This window comes from Haemaphysalis longicornis, unplaced genomic scaffold (genome assembly GCF_048455015.1).
Source record: "Haemaphysalis longicornis isolate Haplotype H1 unplaced genomic scaffold, Haemaphysalis longicornis Haplotype H1 scaffold_5, whole genome shotgun sequence".
NCBI lineage: Eukaryota > Metazoa > Arthropoda > Arachnida > Ixodida > Ixodidae > Haemaphysalis > Haemaphysalis longicornis.
The window spans coordinates 67904465-67922588 of NW_027526385.1; the positions used below are offsets into that span (position 1 = coordinate 67904465).

At 50.4% G+C, this 18124-nt stretch overlaps 1 protein-coding gene across 1 annotated transcript in view; it reads right to left on the reverse strand.

Annotated features, from left to right (window-relative positions):
• The window catches only part of LOC144138379 (unconventional myosin-XV-like), a 157126-nt gene that overhangs the window by 26488 nt on the left and 112514 nt on the right, over positions 1 to 18124 (reverse strand). The window contains exons 33-38 of the mRNA XM_077670633.1: positions 15375 to 15535; positions 13644 to 13779; positions 12593 to 12821; positions 11204 to 11297; positions 8222 to 8272; positions 6548 to 6668 (exon numbers count right to left, since the gene is read on the reverse strand). Of these exons, the coding sequence (XP_077526759.1) occupies positions 6548 to 6668; positions 8222 to 8272; positions 11204 to 11297; positions 12593 to 12821; positions 13644 to 13779; positions 15375 to 15535 (792 nt within the window). The remainder of the gene's footprint in view (positions 1 to 6547; positions 6669 to 8221; positions 8273 to 11203; positions 11298 to 12592; positions 12822 to 13643; positions 13780 to 15374; positions 15536 to 18124) is intronic.

Genomic DNA, 18124 nt, shown 5'->3' on the forward strand with positions numbered 1-18124 from the left:
GTTCATCCCTGAGCTTGCTAGAATGCTGTATTTACCCGAATTAAATGTGTTTTGAGACATAAGATTGTCGGGGTTTAACGCGCCGAAGCTACACGATAGTAGGCGCGCCGCTGTGGATGGATGGAAAGGACTTTATTGAGTAAATCCTGCAGTAGGTAAAGCCCGGTTGACGGGCCGACCTCAACGTGGCCGTGCGTTGCATCCTCTTGGGCAGCCCTTCTCGACAGGGACCCCTTTGAGGAGTCCGTGCCTTTCGAGCGCCTTGAGAACCTGCTGGATGACCCACTCTTGATCCGACTTGTTGGTTGAGGCGATGGCGATTTGGAGATCTGCGGAGTATTCTGTGAAGCTGACGCCGTCTTGTATGGCTGCACAGTCCCATAGGATGTGCCAGCGATTGGCCGTACCTTGTTTGCAGATGTCGCACTGTGCGCTGGGATAATCGTCGGGGTACATGTGATGGAGGAGCGCCGGTGTGAGCACCGACGCACGGTTTGGAGGCGTCGTAGGTGTACTGCTTCTTCCCTGCTTAGAGATTTGTGGGGTGAGGGGAATAGCTGGCGAGCAGCCCTCATGTTCTTGAGGATTTCTCCGTATCCACTCGGTGAGTCTTCAGTCGCCGTTCACCATTCCCACTCCGGACGGGCACTTGCGGTGGGGGCGCGGTGGGTGAGAGCGCGCGCTTCCCTGTGGGCCGTCTCATTGTGGTTCGGTGCATACGGTGAACAATCTCCCGCATGGGCGGGGATCCATCTTAATTCTTTGCGTAGGCCTGGCGAGATTGCTGTTCGCTCTATAATTCGGGCGGCTTGGGGGTTGATGCGTCCTCTTTCGAAGTTGCGGAGGGCTTGTTGAGAATCACTGTGAAGGGCTCCAGATTAATTTCGACCCCACGGTGGCCTTTAAATGTGCGACGAAATCTCGACAGCCGGACGTTGCCGATTTCAGCCTCCATCAGAGAAGCGGCCGCCGCGGACGGTATCGAACCCGCGCCATTAGGCTCAGCAGCACAACGCTTCAGTCACTGAGCCGCCGCGGCTTTGGTGTGTTTTTGCATTATCCTAACGGGGTGGTAGCAATTTCCGGTTCCACGAAAGCTAGCTGTATCAGTGCATTATTGACGTCATAATGCTATTCAAGGGAGGCTGCGCAACATGTAAGGTGATTTCCGAAGAAATGACAAAAAGGAACATGCAGGGGGGATGATACTGTAATTAAATAGTGGGCAAAACGGAGACAAGCAAGTCATCAGCTTTCCAGGAACGACAAGGAGATGTAAAAAAAAAAGGTTCTCTCGATGGAGAATGTAAACATCATGCACTGGGGAGCGAGAATCTTGAATGGAAACAGAAATTACTCGCAACGAAAGGCATTTACTAGAATGAAGCCGCCCGACATTAAAATAAAACCAGAGGATATACAATAAGAATAAAACCATGGGGCACTAATTGTTGTTTGTATGAATCTAAACAAAGAAGCCGTTACTTTTCACAAAACCATCAAAATTAAAAGCTCGCCCAACCAATGAAAGGTGGCACTTAAAAAGAGCGAGTTATATAAAACTTCAACAACGCCGCCTACTTCACCCGCACACATACCCGGATATATATATATATATATATAGCGAATCAGAATGGGAAATGAAGGGCTCGTTGAAAATAAGACAAATAAAGTTTGCCAGTCAAGAAAACCTCGGAAAGCAAAGGGGAGGATATGGTAGGTCATTGAAACAGAATTTGGAAAGAAAGAAAGTGAAGAAAAAATGCCCGCCAGGTGGGATCCGAACCCACGACCTCCAGAATACCGGTCTGGTGCGATAACCACTACGCTACCGGCGGGGCTATTTTTCCCCTCCACTTTCTGGGGTATTTATGTCGATGTAATTTTTTCCTGTGCTTGGGGGTGGTAGCCAGCGCCACTCCGACTTCTCGGGGTGAAGGGGACCTTCTTTTCAACCCCTGGGCCGTGACTCGAGTGTCTATGACATGTCAAGAGTGGTCGACCAGCGTTGAACCCTCTTAGGCTTCCTATGGCACCAAGACTGCCAGAACAGAGGCCCTCGCTATGCATGTAGCGAATCAGAATAGGAAATGAGGGGCTCGTTGAAAATAAGACAGAAATAAGGGTTGGCAGTCAAGAAAACCTCGGAAAGCAAAGGGAGGATGTGGTAGGTGATTGAAACAGATAAAGAATTTGGAAAGAAAGAAAGAAAGGCCCGGGGGTTAGAAAGAAGGTCCCCTTCACCCCTAGTAGTCCGAGTGGCGCTGGCTACCACCCCCAAGCCCAGGAAACAAAATTACCTGAACATAAATACCCCAGAAAGTGGAGGGGAAAATCGCCCCGCCGGTAGTGTAGTGGTTATCGCACCAGACCGGTATTCTGGAGGTCGTGGGTTCGGATCCCACCTGGCGGGCATTTTTTCTCCACTTTCTTTCCAAATTCTTTATCTGTTTCAATTACCTACCACATCCTCCCCTTTGCTTTCCGAGGTTTTCTTGACTGCCAACCCTTATTTCTGTCACATATATATATATATATATATATATATATATATATATATATATATATATATATATATATATATATATATATATATATATATATATATATATAAACTGATTGATCGTAGGGTTTAACACGCCGACGCAACGCAGGCAATGAGGCGCGCCGTAGTGGAGGACTCCGGATTAATTTTGACCACCTGGGGATCTTTAACGTGCGCCGAAATCTTGCACGCACGGGTGCTTTTGCTGTTCGCCTCCATCAGAAAAGCGGCCTCCGCGGCCGGGAATCGAACCCGCAGCCTCGTGCTCAGCAGCGAACGCCTTAGCCACTGAGCCAGCGCGGCGGGTATATATATAAACTGAACGCCTCAAATTTTGTCGACGTACTTAGGGAATTTTAGACGGCACAACGATAAGGAGACACTGCACAACATTTACGCTACGTCGCCAAATGAAAGCTACAACGATTAAATAGCAGATTTTAAAATTCACCAAACGAGGTTTTTATGAAAACACTAAACGTTCCGCTTTCTGGTGGCTCAAGAAGCCTGCGAGGTACTCCATGAAGACAGATTCCACGCGCCTTCCGGAAGATTCCGTTGCTACTGTTTGGGAAATGAGTGGTCGGCACTTTGGGAAAGTTAGCTAGAAGTATTTTATTGTTACATGCAAAACGCAGGTGGTCCAGTCGATCCGCCCGTCCGTCCTTGCATCAGTCAGTCTTATTTCTGTACATTTCAGGAAGGTAGGAGGCTAGCCGATAAATATAATTCGAAAATACACTGTAAAATGATTTACACCCTTTTTGTCTATAACTAGCACCCTCACACCCTATCAAAAACAAACAGAAAACACTCTTTCAAATGGCGTAATTTACTGTAAAACACCCTTTAAAAGGGTGTATTCTTTTGTTTTTGCTACGGTGTAAGGGTTTTATGAACGACAAACACCCTTAAGTGTGTTTTAGACTGTGATTTAGACCCTTAAGGATGCCAATCATTTTGCAGTGTACGCAGTTTTCTAAGTCTTTAAGTCCCCACTGGAAGTTGATTGCGTAACTGCATTATTTGTTACCAATGACGTCACTGAGGTTAAAAATGTCTTCGGTGCCCGAATGGAGCTGATCGAGTGAGTTACCGAAGGGGCGCCCTTTCAAGTAAAGCAAGAATATCAGTCGCCTTTGCGGCTTCCATCTTGCAAAGCACTCATCCGGTTTGTGTTCTACCCACCACAGTTTCATAGTGATATTACAGGGTGTTACGGCGATAATTGAAACAATTTCATTTTTTTTTTTTCTGAATGAACCGCTCCTTAGTTGGCGCTCAAACTTCACACGAAGGTCGCCTTTTGTGGTCTATTTTGTTTGACGCTGAAACCAACGACGGTACTTAACTGTTTATTCTGAAAATAAATAAGAACGATTTTCGCCTATAAGAAAATGGCGGCCGATTTGGACATGCAAGCTGATCTTGGAACGTGGCGCCAACGCTACACAGGCGATAAGGCGCGCCACCGTGGAAGGCTCTGGATTAATTTTGACCACCTGTAACGTGCGCCGAAATCTCGAACACACGCGCGTTTTCGCTGTTCGCCTCCATCAGAAAAGCAGCCGGTACGGCCGGTAATCGAAACCGCGTCCTTGATCAAGCACATCAGCGCGCTCGCATGATCGCATGTCAGTTGTGAATGACAGCAGACGAATTTCTTGAAAAACAAGCGATGATGGTGGATAAGTGCTTCTTCCTCGATTCAGGGTGTTGAAAAATGCTATTTCGCCTCTGTTTGTAGTTTTGTTGAATCCCTTTTCATTAGGTGATCTGAGGTTGTTATATCCACTGTGTGCCATCAGAGTTTTTTGTAGCGTAAGCTACACTGGCCGAGGTGGATCAGTTTCGCGTGTGCCGTGAATTCGTACTGCGCAAGCGCGAGGGACATTGGATCGGATTGGCTTGGATTAAAGTGGATTGTGTTGCGTCATAGCCGCGGCAGACGCGCTGGCGCCGGTGCGTGCTGCAGGTGTGTGCCTCAATTGCGCAGTAGCCAAGCCTGGCGCTGCACCGGAGCCGCTTAATAGCCGTTTCGCGTGGCTCGTGAAAAGCCGTGCTGAGCATACGCGAGGAGGAGTGACTGGACAGGACTGGATTGGATTAGATTGCTGAACCTTAGCTCACGCTACGTATATCCTGGCATAGGAAACTAAGCCACTACTAATTTTTTTTTCTTTTTTTTTTTGCAACGGGTTCAATTTGTGAGCACTTGCGCGAATATTGGGGACAATTTGAGTGAACCTAAGACAGCAGCGCGCAGCTCACGTCCTCTTAAGTCGAAAGAGAGAGTGTGAAAAAAAGTATTTTTATTTGTCGGGCTGAGGCTGCTGTATGGGCTACTTTGAAAGGAAACCAAATTGAGATTAGGGCTCTCCAGTCAGCAAAATTATCAAGTTTTTTTTTTTAATTATTTTCTGGTATCTATTCCAATGGCTCTGATATACTGTCACAAACGGAACAACGGCGTGAGCAGCTCGGGTGATAAAATAGCCTCCGTGAGCACATCTGGTTTATCTCATCGGCGTGGGAAAAAGATAAGCCGCGCCGTGCAGTCAGGCTTGCCCGAAGGCCCCAGCTAAAAGTCATCTTGCACTACTGCCATGACTGGCGATCGTATACAGCCGGAAATTTTCCGTGACGGCACGCGCAAGATGATGCAGCAACGTCATAATCCGAGCGTCTTTCGAGCTCTTATGAAACTCTGCAACTTCGAAATGCCGCGTTTGCTGCGACATGCATTACTCCTGCTTTCAAAATCTTCGCTACTTTTTACATGCTTTTATCTCTCACGCCATTCGCCAACCAATAAAAATATCGCCATTTCTTGACAGTTAGCAACCACAAATCATCCAGATAGCTTTGTTTTTTTAAGGGGCCAAGCCCCTTAGGGTCTGGGGCTGCTGGCGTCTCCTGTCGTCGTAATAATCGTCGTCTTATGTAGCTACGGTACTAAAACACCGGTACACTCGTTTTCCAATGCCTCGCGCTAGAACGTAACGCGTACTAAAAAAACACCGGGACACTCGTTTACGCCTCGCGCTAGAACGATTCGTGCTTCAAAGACAAGAGACTTTTACAGCAAAGCTGTATACCTCTACCCCCAATGGTTTCATCTCCGTTGGCAAAAAAAAAATCACTGCATGCGTCGCCCCTCGCTAGGTTTCGAATTAATGGAGATGGCCCTGGATTTTTCAGTTCCTAATAGCAGCGCTTCGTCCCGCGGGGTCTTTCTTGTCCAAGTTATCATTTTCTTCTTGCCGTCGCCTCGCACTCGGCTAGTCAGGGCAGCGCACAATTACCGCTTCTAAAAATTTACGTATGGTCATTAACAAGGTTCAAGTCTTATTTATACACGGGACAAACAGGATTGTCATCGCACAGCGCTGGCTGTTAAAATTCTATGTCACCCGGATACTACGAACCAACTAGCCCCGAGTCCTCCATCCCGGGAGACCCCCCGATCTTAAGCGTTGGATATGGGGACCCCAGTACCGGTCTCTTCTTGGCTTTCTGCGTGCAACTGGTGCAATGTTGTACCTTTAAACCTCCCTGTTATGCCATAGGTCACTCGATCGCATTAAAAAAAAAAAAAAAAAAACTAGCCCAGAGTCCGCCTATTCACAAGCCCTCCAATTTAACCCACAAAGCGCTAGTCCAACTCTAGAAACGAAATCGAATCTCGCAGGTTTTTACGCGCCGAAGCTATGTACTTGGGCTGTGAGGTGCGCTCCGGATTAATTTCACCCACCCGGGGATCTTCAACGTCTATAAACCGAATCACTTAAACAATCAACGTCCAAAGCGAACATGTATCACGCACGGCCCGGGCATGCTGCAATCGTCGCTGTTCAACCAATTTAGGCTATCCTCGTAGTTCCACCGTCCACACTTCGCGGCGCGAAACCGAAGACAACAGTGATCGAGACGGAAACGATAATAAAAGAAGCAGGACAAGATGCACGGGGGCAGTAATCACCTGCGTGGCGTGCTCCTCACCTTTGTCGAGTCCCATGCAGCGCTGTCGGATGATGCGAATGAGCTCGCCCTCGCGGAAGCTCAGAAGCGTCGACTCGGTGGTCACGTAGTCGGCCACCGCTTGCACGTACTCGGGCACTTCCTAAAGGAGGGGGGAGGGGGAGGGGCACGGCAGGACGCGCGGCCCGTGTAGTAGCGATGACGACACGTGTGCATTGCGATGGCCACTCAGTCACGTGGCCTCTCTCTCTCTCCCTCTCTCCGTCTTTATATTGGTTGGCGTAACACTTACGAAACGGTCTGCATCATCCCCCTCCCTTCTCGCGTCAATGCCCGTATAGCTGGAATAACGTTGTTACAAAAGGCCCCGTCGCGGTGACAGCAGCACCTTGGGAAGCCCGTACAGAGCTGGCAAGGCAACGATAACGGGTTTCGCGGGGGCTGACGGGATGCCTCTGATGCTGCTAATAGAGTGACATGGGAGAAACTTAACGTAACAAGTGGCTTAGCATACATAGCTTATACTGACGTCACGATAGCTGCCATGTTGGTGAACCGCGTAAAAGGCGAAACGCAGTGAACTTATCTTGTGCTCTTATCTCGAGCAGCGCTAGGGAATGTGCGAGCAGGGCACAAGAAAGGGCGGCGGTGACGTCACGTGCAAGCTATGTGACAAACCCACACGCAGGTTTCTAGTAAGCCAGGCATCCGAGCAGGTCGTCACGGGTATGTCTTGACCCTGTATGCGGGCACTGTACGATTGTTAGGAGGCGCTGCGGTTGCGCTGACTTCACTACGGTACCGAATACCGTGCCAAGACCGGTAAGTACGTGGCAGTGCGGCACTCAGTACAGCGCGTTCGGCGTGCGCGGCGAAAGCAGTAAGCGAAGCTGAAGGGCGAAGCCAGAAAAGAGAGGGCAATCGCGGGCGTCGATGAGCCGCGCATGCGCACATGCCACCGGACTCAAAACAGGCGCTATAAGTAGACGTCACCAGAATGCAGCAATCGCGTTGATGGGGCCACGCGCGCTCACATTAGACCGGTATCATAACAGGCTCTATCAGCAGACGTCACCCACGCAGTCCGGAGAATGCTGCTAGATCTATGTCACTAGATAAGGTTACAGAGTATCGGCACTTTTTTCCCCTATTGTTCTCCTTCCCGCCACCGTGATCACTGGTCAGTTCGCACCACGTGGCATTTGTTTACACTGCGACGGTTCATGGGCACCGCCATTTTGTTGTTTATGCATTTTCTGTCGGTCAACCGTGGTAGCCTCAGCGTCCTCCCTTCTCTGCGGCTGCGCGCGACTGGCGTCGTTCCGAACGCGAATCAAAGATAACGCGCTTAGCAGCGTTTCAGCTACAGAAGTGCGCCCGAAGACGCCGCGTTGCTGGGTCTTCGGCAATGTTGTTTATAAATGACCTCGTCATAGTTAGCAGTGAGGCCGCGGAAGCGGCAATCTGGCAACACTGATAAACGACAAAATGGCCGCCGTTGCTCACTTCCGTGCTTCAGTGACGGTACTCTGTATCTCATCTAGTGACACTAGCTAGATCGCTATCTTGCCCTCTGCACGTTAGTACTGCATAACTGCGCCAACAGCACTTCCGTGTTCCTTTCCCATCACGGGGAGACGGTCAGTCCTTAAGGTCCGAGAATATACAATACTCGAAGAAGGTCGTTTCACTCACCTGGGTCCCTTCGAGAACGAAGCGACGTACCAACGCCTGGATGTGGCCCGCCTGGAATGAGATGGGCGTCAGGAGGGAACCCGAAGGGAATCGCGCTGGAGTCCGGAACTTTTTCCTGGTTCAGTTGACTCCGAGAAAGCCATAACCACCGGAAGTAAGTTCCCCGAGCGGGTAAAGCTGCCGTGATCGGATAAAACTTTTTGGACAGTTATAATAATAGATACTAAAACAAGACCCTTGCCGTGCCACAAAAGCGGTCAGCACGCTATACACAGATGCGCACAGCCGATCCTTCCCCTAACAGCGTCACCGGAACACTTGGGCACATTCCGGGCATTGCCTCGAGTTCGACATTTATGTCATAACGAGTCTTAAAAACTTTGATCAAATCCTATACGTCGTAATTTTATTCCTGCTCGCCTTTTGCGCGCTGTTAGTAGAGAAAAAATAATATTGGGGGTTGCTTAACCCTCGCCTTAACGCGTGAAACGGGATAGCGTTATTGTACTTGGCGACGAGCAAGACTGTATAGTGCGTCCGGAACAGATACACAGCAGCGTATCCACAACACGTGTGTCAAGAACGAGCGCACGCTACGGCGTATTGAACCCTAGCGTTGTCGAATTCGTACGCCTTAGCGGCGCCCGCGAGCGGTGAAAACTTTCTGCTCCTGCTGAAACCCCCGTGATCGTAAGGCGCTGCCCCAACGATCATGCAGGAAGAAAAAAGTTGGGGTGCAGTATGACGTCACGCAGCCAGCCTTCGCAAGCCCACCCCCGTTAACGTCACTCCCTCCCTGTTTCCCTTTCCCGAGCAGCTGCAGTCGGCCCAGCACACTTGGAGAGCCCTGATCTAATGCACCAGCTAAGGGCCGTCCAGAGGGATCACGACGCGGCGGTGAGGCTCGGCCTCCCCGTCCCCACGTGGGAGCGGCCCGCAGTGCTGCCGCCCTGAACGGCAGCAGTGCTCCTCAGGACATTCAATAAAGTTCATTATCAATGAGGTCGCCCACACCCGCGCGCGCGAGATAACACACCGCGCCGGGTCGGACGGAGGCGATTCCTCGGGGATTGGTTGGGAGGTCTTCAGAGACACTTTATTCACGTTCAACGAGATTATTCAGCACTATAAGCTTGGCAGGTGAACGTTTCCTCTTCCGCACGAGAAACTCTCCAGGCCGCAGGCAGCCACACTCAGGATGTTGCAGACCAGGTCTTATCCTAGTCTATCCACTCTCAGCTTCTACACGGACACTTTTGAACCGGACTGCCCGGATTGTGGCGAACGTAGCAATTTAGATCATATGCTCTGGCGGTGTCCCTCACTTCGGGGCCCTCAACGCATAACCGAGGAAGAATGGCGCTCCGACTTGGAGAGCCCTGATCTAATGCACCAGCTAAGGGCCGTCCAGAGGGCCCACGACGCGGCGGTGAGGCTCGGCCTCCCCGTCCCCACGTGGGAGCGGCCCGCAGCGCTGCCGCCCTGAACGGCAGCAGTGCTCCTCAGGACATTCAATAAAGTTCATTGTCTGTCTGTCTGTCTGTAGCCTCATGTCAGTGGTTGTTTGGTTAGAGGTAGCTTTTAGCAGGCCTGCCAGTATTCGGAGGCCAATAAATCCCACCGCTTGTTGTGACATGGCGGGGACACGTGCGATGTCTGGGCTGACTTTGATTTTACTTTTTATGAAAAGACTTCATGCTTCTCGAGTGGCGCCATCTCTTAACTCTTTTCCTCCTTAATGGGGTGGGAGCTCCTTACGGTCCCGGGGGTTTTTAGTGGTCGCCGTAAGGTGCCGCTACGGGATTTTTCTTCTCAAGCACATCTCTACAGGACCAACTCAGCCTGCTGGAGAGAGCGAATACAGGCGCACTAGCCACTGGGGCCCTGGACCCAGGGTTGCACCCAATTCCATTCCACTCTATCCCCTACCCCATTCCCTCCTTTTCTTATTCTATTCCTCAATAAGGTTTGTTCAGCCAGTCAATCAGTCGCGCACGGTCAACGCCATCAATGACACCGGATTTTTAGCCTTACTTGGTACCCGGACACTCTGGCAAGACGGGCAATGAGACTTCGCACAAGCTGGCCAGTGAGGCTCGCTCTTCCCACCACTCGCAGCTTGAGCTCACTCCTCTCAAAGCCCTGAGTCATAGCCCTGAAGAGAAGCGAAGAAGGAACAAGCTTCAAAGGTCCCAAGAGCACCTGACCCACGTACCACCCCTTGAGGCTCCCCTACCTAAGGGTCTTCCCCGGGGCGCCCAAGTGTTTGTGGTGAAAGCACGAAGTGGCTTTGCCGTCACGGAGGACGTGGTTGCAAGGTGGAACCACGCACAGAAGTACTCCAAGCAGCCGAACCCGCTACCTTTCGCGCCGCCCCAGTGTAGTGTGTGCTTGGCCGCCCAGCCGGCCAACATGCGTCACCTGGTGTGGGACTGTGAAGGACTGAAGGACGCACGGGACAAACATCGCCCGTCATCCTTATCTACATACGGGGACTGGATCCGGCCAACACGCGACCACAAGAGAATTCTACTCTCATTGTGGACATTTGCGTGCGAAGCCTCCATAGTGCGACGCACGTAATCCCCTTCCCTTTTCCCCCTACTACCGCAACAGGCCTAGTGCCGTCCTATTCATAATAAATTTTACAACAACAACGCGACGGGTTAAAATGCCGTTACGCGAAATATATACTGAACTACAAACCTGCACACGTTCGAGCATAATAACACAGTTGACCCAAAGTAGTCAAAACGATTTTTGTTACGTCAGAAGACTGCTGTTCAGACGAGCTCGATTAAACAGAATTCCCGGTTTAGACGAGCAAACACTTTTTTTTCTTTCTTGCAACAGACGTACGCAGTGCAAGAGCATACCCGTTGAAGACAGATTTCCGATAAAGTTAACACAATTTCGTGGTTCCTTCGCGTTCGTTTCAAGGCCAGTCTACGGAGCTACTCCCGCCGGTGCTGTAGCCTTTACCTTTGGCGAGTAGATGGTCATCCAGCCTCCGTGCCTGAGCAGCAGCTGGAGCGTGCGTGGCCTCGCAGCGCTGACGTCGGCGATGTCTTCGAACCTGGAACGCGATCACAGATAGCCAGTTTGCTGTACTGGACGGCCAGCAGTGACCAGACAACACGAAGTCCGTGCGAAGGACGCTCGGTGGAGAACACAGGCTTACTTGGGAATAGGTCGAATAGGGATTGAAAACCACGGTCGCCATTCATTTGCATGATTCATTGCAGAGCGAAGTTTGTTCCGCGAAGCCCCCCCTTCCCCCCCCCTTCCCCCCCCCCCTAAGAAAATCACTGACATTCACCTTTACGCTCGTGTCTAGCGTGATGCCGTTACATGGCTGTTTCTCTAGACATGGCTTCTCCAAACGTAATCTGGCCACAACGAATGCGGCCAGACATCATGCGACCCCTACACGCACGAAGACGGGCTGATAACCTTTCCTTGCGAAGTCATCGATTGGCTAGCGTTATGACCACGTACTAAATAATGGCATGCTTGTGCCGTGGTGATCATGTGGGTGTTTATTCTAGCATTTCCTTCCCTTTTTAAAATTTCCAAATGAAGTCAGCGACTGAAGGCTGCCATCAAATTCACACCCTCGGGGGAATGACTGAACTCGCATGTCCCTTCCCTCCAATACCAAGTCGCGTTTACATGAAAGCTAAAGCAGAGCGGCGCATTTCCTATTGCATCAAGCTGGTGCGATGCGCTTGCCACCACGACCTCCGCTTTCTGGCGCACTATCCCGGTTTAAATGAGTATGAAAGTTGGCGTTTCCTGGTGGATACAGGCGCCATTCGTTTACATTTACCGAATCTGGTCTCTATCTAAGGCAGCGCCACATTAGAGACTTAGAGCACAAGCGAGGAAAGAGCTACTGGTACGTGACCCCGGTAGCTGGCCGGCGGCACTGCGCATGCGCAGAGGTGGCTCCACCGGTTGTGCGCATGCGCAGGTGCACCGACCGTGACTGGGTGCGTTACCGGGGACGGTTTTCCGCTCGGCTACAGAGAGTTACAACAGAGTGGCGAACGGATAACGGTACGACGCACGGTACAGATTAGTCGCACCCCCGCATGCGCCCAACCGACCTCGCCGCGTCTGCGCATGCGCAGTGGCGTTGGTCAGCTACTGCGGTTAAAGTTCCTCTATATAGCTCCCGCAGGGAGCTATATAGAGCTTCTTACGGGAGCTATATAGAGGAACTATAACTGCTGTTGATGCGTTGGACGAGACGGGCGCGACTGCTAGTTTTGACAGCAGCATGTGGGCGTGGCGCTACCGTCGAGACGAATTAAGCTCGTGCGCTACATCTAACATCCAAATGGCTAGCTCCGTGTAAAGGCGGCTCACCGGACGGTCTCGAGGACTCGCAGCTGTCCCGGGGGGTCGCGCTTGACGAGCCGGAGGCCGCTGTGCGCCACGGCGACGAGGTGCACGTCGGGAAGCTGTCGGCCCCCCGACGCCGGGAACATGCGGCTGAAGTAGAGCGGCAGCTCGCGCGCTGCCTCCACCAGGCTGCGCTGGGCCGGCACGGGGGCGCGCGAACGGCCCTCCGGGGACGGGCTCACGCCCAGGGTCTCTGTGGCGGCACCACAGGGGGGGAACACTCACACTCGGAACGGACAACTTTCACTCGCGACGCCGACACTTGTGTGATGATCAGCGACGATTGATTGATTGGTTCATTAATTAATTAATTAATTGGTTAATTGATTGATTGATTGATTGATTGAATTACTTATTTGGTGACCGATTTACTGATTGGGTGATCGACTGATTGATTGATTGAGTGACCGACGGTTTGATTGATTGACTGATTGATTGGGTGACAGACTGATTGATTTATTGCTTGATTGAGTGATTGATTGGGTGATCAATCGATCGATCGATTGATTGTATTACCCCCTTTCTAACGGGGTGATGACGTGTGTCCCGTCACCAAAGGGTCTAATAAATTCGTTGTATTGCTGTTTTAATTTTAGGGCCATCATCAGCGGCAGCCTCAAATTAGCAGACTGCAAACCCTACACCACAGCTCTCCCGCCCTATGCCTCTACAACTGCCCCTCTTGTCAGACTGCCTGCCCCACGGACCACCTTGTGTGGGAGTGCCCCTACCACCCAACGCACCCCGCTTCCCCATACCCGGAGCAGTAGCAGTGCGAACTGGCCTGCTCGTTTGCTTTCTGCACTGAGAGAAGGCCATAAACCTTTTCACTTTTTTCTCTTACTTTACTCAACTCCAATAAACGTTGTACTCACTCACTACTCACAGGCGGTAACTGTCCTAATGCTACGTTCCCCTCTCTCTTCTTGCGTGGTTCGAGTAGCCACCTGTAGCGGTCGAGCTACCGAAGGATATATATATCCGGGCCATTCACGGCCGCGTGAATTGCACTCACCGCACAGACCCCGCAGCCTGGCCGCTTCGTCGTCGCGTAGCCTGATGCAGGCCGGAGCGAAGGCGTCCGCCACCACCTGGCAGAAGACCAGGTGCAGAGCTTGCGGTTCCTGGAGGCGCTCGCCCGGTTGGAACACCTGCAGGAAGGGTTCGGCTTGAGCGAACTTTCTGAAATCATCATCATCATCATCATCATAATAATCGTCATCATCAGCAGCAGCAGCTGCCTGCTTGTGTCTCCTGCAAGGCAGGACAATGGTGTCTACTATGTTCCTACGACCATTTCTGTCTCGCAGTACCTTAGTCTCACCGAGAGGGCAGCCGGTGCTAAGACAGCTCATGGATTCCTGTGAAGAGGGAACCACTCCTACAAGAACACCGTACATGTTCTCTCTCTCTCCATTTTTGCCTCTATTTTTATCTCATCCCTCCATCGAGTGCAATTGGGACCGATACGTCCATGCGATTGCGTTCTGGGGTATACAAACCATTTTTTTGTGTGTCGGGTGTCATCAACCGAAAAACAAATTGACCATCAAAGCACGGAGCGTGGGTGAGGGGAAGTGCTGGTGGGAGGAGAATTCATACGTGGGTAGACCTCTTTCGGGTCCGTATCATATGAGCCCATAAGAATTAATAGGGGTCTCTATATGAATTCTTACGGGCCCATATGAATTTTATGAGCCCCATATAAAAGTCAGATAGATTTTTTTCGATAGGCGACCAAGAGGGAGAAGAGGGGAAAATACTCTGAGGACACCTAAGCGCTTTCTATAGGTCGTGAATGCGAAAGTATTGATGCCAAATTGCAGAACGTATGTGCAACTATTGTTGGCTTCGCCGCGTTCCGCGCAGAGGCCGCTGGCTCCAAGGCGACTGCTGTGTCTCCGGCTGCGGCAACGGAAGTGGTGGGAAGCTTTGCTTGGCGCGGGTGCAGCGTCAACTAGAGCGAAGGGTTGGCCCGCACACCTCTGCGGGCATGCGATACCGCGGTGCAACCCATGGGAGGTTCAGGAGCAGTTTCGCAGCTACAGACACCGTATTTTTCACTCAGTGAGTGATTTATGGCTTTCGCATTATTAAAGGAGAGAAATGTGTCAGGGGGAGAGGAGTTTGTCAACACAAATACGTCACACTACAGAAATAACGCTAATACCGTCATATCGAGCTCCACCTCTTCGGGGATGCGCTATCGCGTCTCAGCCAATTGGAGGTTTAGGAGCCGTTTCTTTCCTACAGACACGGTATTTTTCGTTCGGTGGGTCATTCGTAGCTTTCACATTATGAAAACTGCGGTAGGCAAGGCGCCACACAGGCAGACGTCATCTCCGACAGCTCTCTATGTGATGTTGAGGAACTCATCTCCTCAAAAGGTGTAAACTGCGCTACGCAAGACGCCACACAGAGACAGGTACACAAGGACAGGCGCAGTCCTTGTGTACCTTGTGTACCTTGTGAACCTTGCGTACCTGCGCCTGTCCTTGTGTACCTGTCTCTGTGTGGCGCCACACAGAGACAGGTACACAAGGACAGGCGCAGTTCTTGTGAACCTTGCGTACCTGCGCCTGTCCTTGTGTACCTGTCTCTGTGTGGCGTCTCGCGTAGCGCAGTTTACACCTTTTGAGGAGATGAGTTCCTCAACATCACATAGAGAGCTGTCGGAGATGACGTCTGCCTGAATTTTCTTTATCTCTTCCGATAGGGGGCTGCATGAAGGCGTGGGTGTACCAACCTCCTTGCGTATCCTTAGCCTCCACTCGACCTTGGTGTAGGTGACGTAGGGGGCGCTGCAAGGCGGGTACAGGCGCGTCTTGAGGTTGTCCCTGGTGCGGACCACGGGCGCCGGAGGCGGGGCTTCGTCCACGGGCTGCAGGAACTCGGAGCAGTCCTCGACTGCGCATGCGCGCGCCAGTACCGCGTTTGGCTCAAAGGGACTCTCCAACACTTCCGATATACGCCTTCACTTTAGCCAAACGTTCACGTTCCGATATACGCTTTCACTCTTTCCTTCGCGCCTGGAAGCACTGCGAAAGATTTGGTTATGCTATGCTCCGACTACCAAGGCAAACGCCATATCATGAGCTATGGACGTAAAAAAACGGCGTGCCCCGCAGTTCGGTTGGCGGAGACGTGAAGTGACGTCATTCTTTAAAGTTATTACGACAGTTGCGCCAACAGTGTGGACCTGGCATTACCTCCAACACAAAGCGGCGCTGCGTGATTTTCTCGTCACCTCAGATCCCACTTCCGTTTCTGCTTTGATTTTGCGGCGATTCTTTTTTGAAGTGGCTACATAATGCGTTCATTGCTGCAACTGAAGAAGATCCGGCCAACAGCCGCTACATAGCTGTAATGACTTAATTCGAGCGCCCGAAGAACGCCAACACTGCGAAAGAAAGAAATAACTTCTGAGCAAGTTTCTAAGTTATCTGAATGGCATAGATAAGTAATTATTGGCTGTGGTACTTGGTGACCCCCTCATCTAAGTACTGGATGCGTTTGCTTACTTCAGTTTGAGATCCTTTAAGATTTAAAGAGAAGTTAAGAAAAGTGTGCCAAGGTCCCTTTAAAATCACTTTTTTACCGTCACTGGCCATTGAACAAAATGCGGCAACACATTTTGCAAATCTATCAACGCATAATCCAGCTACGCAGGGTAATCTCCACGATCTTTCCTAAACTGTTTCTAACAAGCTGTTTGTTAAAAATGATTTTGTAAATAAATATACAATGCGGACCGTCTTTTCTGCCCTCTGGTTTTAGTTAGAAGCTGGAGAGTTTAACGCAGTGCAGTCGAAACTATGGAAAACTTGCAAAATGCGAGAATTTGAATAAAACCAATTTTGATGTAACGAGGGTTTACTGTAGTTGAAGGTTTTTTGCGATGTTTTGGTAATTCAGGTGTCTTGAAAATAGGGTATTCTGTGACAATGGAGAATGTGGCGCTGCGGCTTGTTGGGCTGGTTTGGAGAAGCGCGAAAACCAAAAGTGCGTCCAACCTCCGCACGTCCAATGGATCGTCAAACCTTCAAAAACCAAAATTGCAAACGAAGAGCGATCCCATGCGACAATTTTTTGCGTGCAACGTAAACGCATCTACGAACGATCTGATGTATACGGATACTTTGTTCATAAGATAAAGGTGTACACTATTGTACACCTTCTTCACGATCGATGCGCGTGTTGTCTTATATAAAACCGTTCCCTTTTGTCGATTTCCGAGCAATTGTTCTGACACAATGGAAGAGCGCTTTCACGCATGCGCCATGTGCCCATAGTCCTTCTCATAGCGTTTCAGTCGACCAATCGGTCTATGGAAAAATGCATTACTTTTTTGACCGGACGCCACCTGTCCCACTAAGAAAGTTTCGCTTTAAAAACTGCCGCCGTCGTCAGCTTTTATTCGATACAGCCCAGGTTCCGTTGCGATATTGGTTATTCATCAAAAAATTGGTTATTCATCAGAGGATCAAATTTCTTTTTCTTTTGAATAGCAACAAGCTGTCAGTAAACCGTGATTTGGATCTGAAACCGCTTACGGCAACACAAACCCGGCATCGGCAGACTCATTCATTAACACCGTATTTCACCAGAACAAACATTTTCAAATACTCGTACTTTCCTCGAACCATAAACGACTGGAACTGCCTACCTCAGTCGTTAACCGGCTCTGTAGAAGCACTTGATCGTATCGAACCATGACCCATGATGTATCTTTTTGTATCTTTTTATTGTTCTTGCTGCTTTACAGTTGTGTGCAGTGTTATATTCTTGCCCGTCCTGCTGGGGCCCTTAAAAGGGCCTGCAGTACTCTGTAAGTAAATAAATAAATCATCCGGTGGCCGTAATTATTCGTACTGAGTTCCTGTGCCCATAGTTTGAGCCAAACCTCTGTTTCATCGTTGCCTTCTCGGTTTTTTTTTCTTTCGCTTCATTAATTTTGTAATCAAACGGTTTCCTGCTCCGCGCACCGCACGATGCCGTCTGTGCTTTCTGGGCAACTCTCGTTTTGGGGGGGGGATGGAGACATCTCATTTGATTAGGCCTCGTCCTCTCTAACGCAGCGAAAACGGGTCTAAACGGAAGGGGCTCCGTTCTCCCGAAGCCGGTTATACGAAGCAGAGGAAGAGTTCAGTTGAGAAACGACTTATTATACGGAAAACCTCCGTTCAGTCCGTTAATTTTTCCGCACGGAGAGAAGAAAACGGGCTTTACGAAGGCGAAGCCTCCGAATTTCAGGCCTGCATTCCGGGAGGCTTCTGACTTCCATCCATAACTAGCCCATCTCAGTAAACAAAGCGAAACCAGTGGTTTTGATTTTTAACACGCAAGTGTTTTATTCCGGGATTCATGAAGATTTCACTTACGTCATATTTGTCACGGAAGTGACGCCAGTACAACGAAGCAAGCGGCCTGTAAAGGGTGCACCCCTGCACCCAGGGTCTTCTTGTGGGAAAGCAACCTTTAGTACTGAAGAGTCCG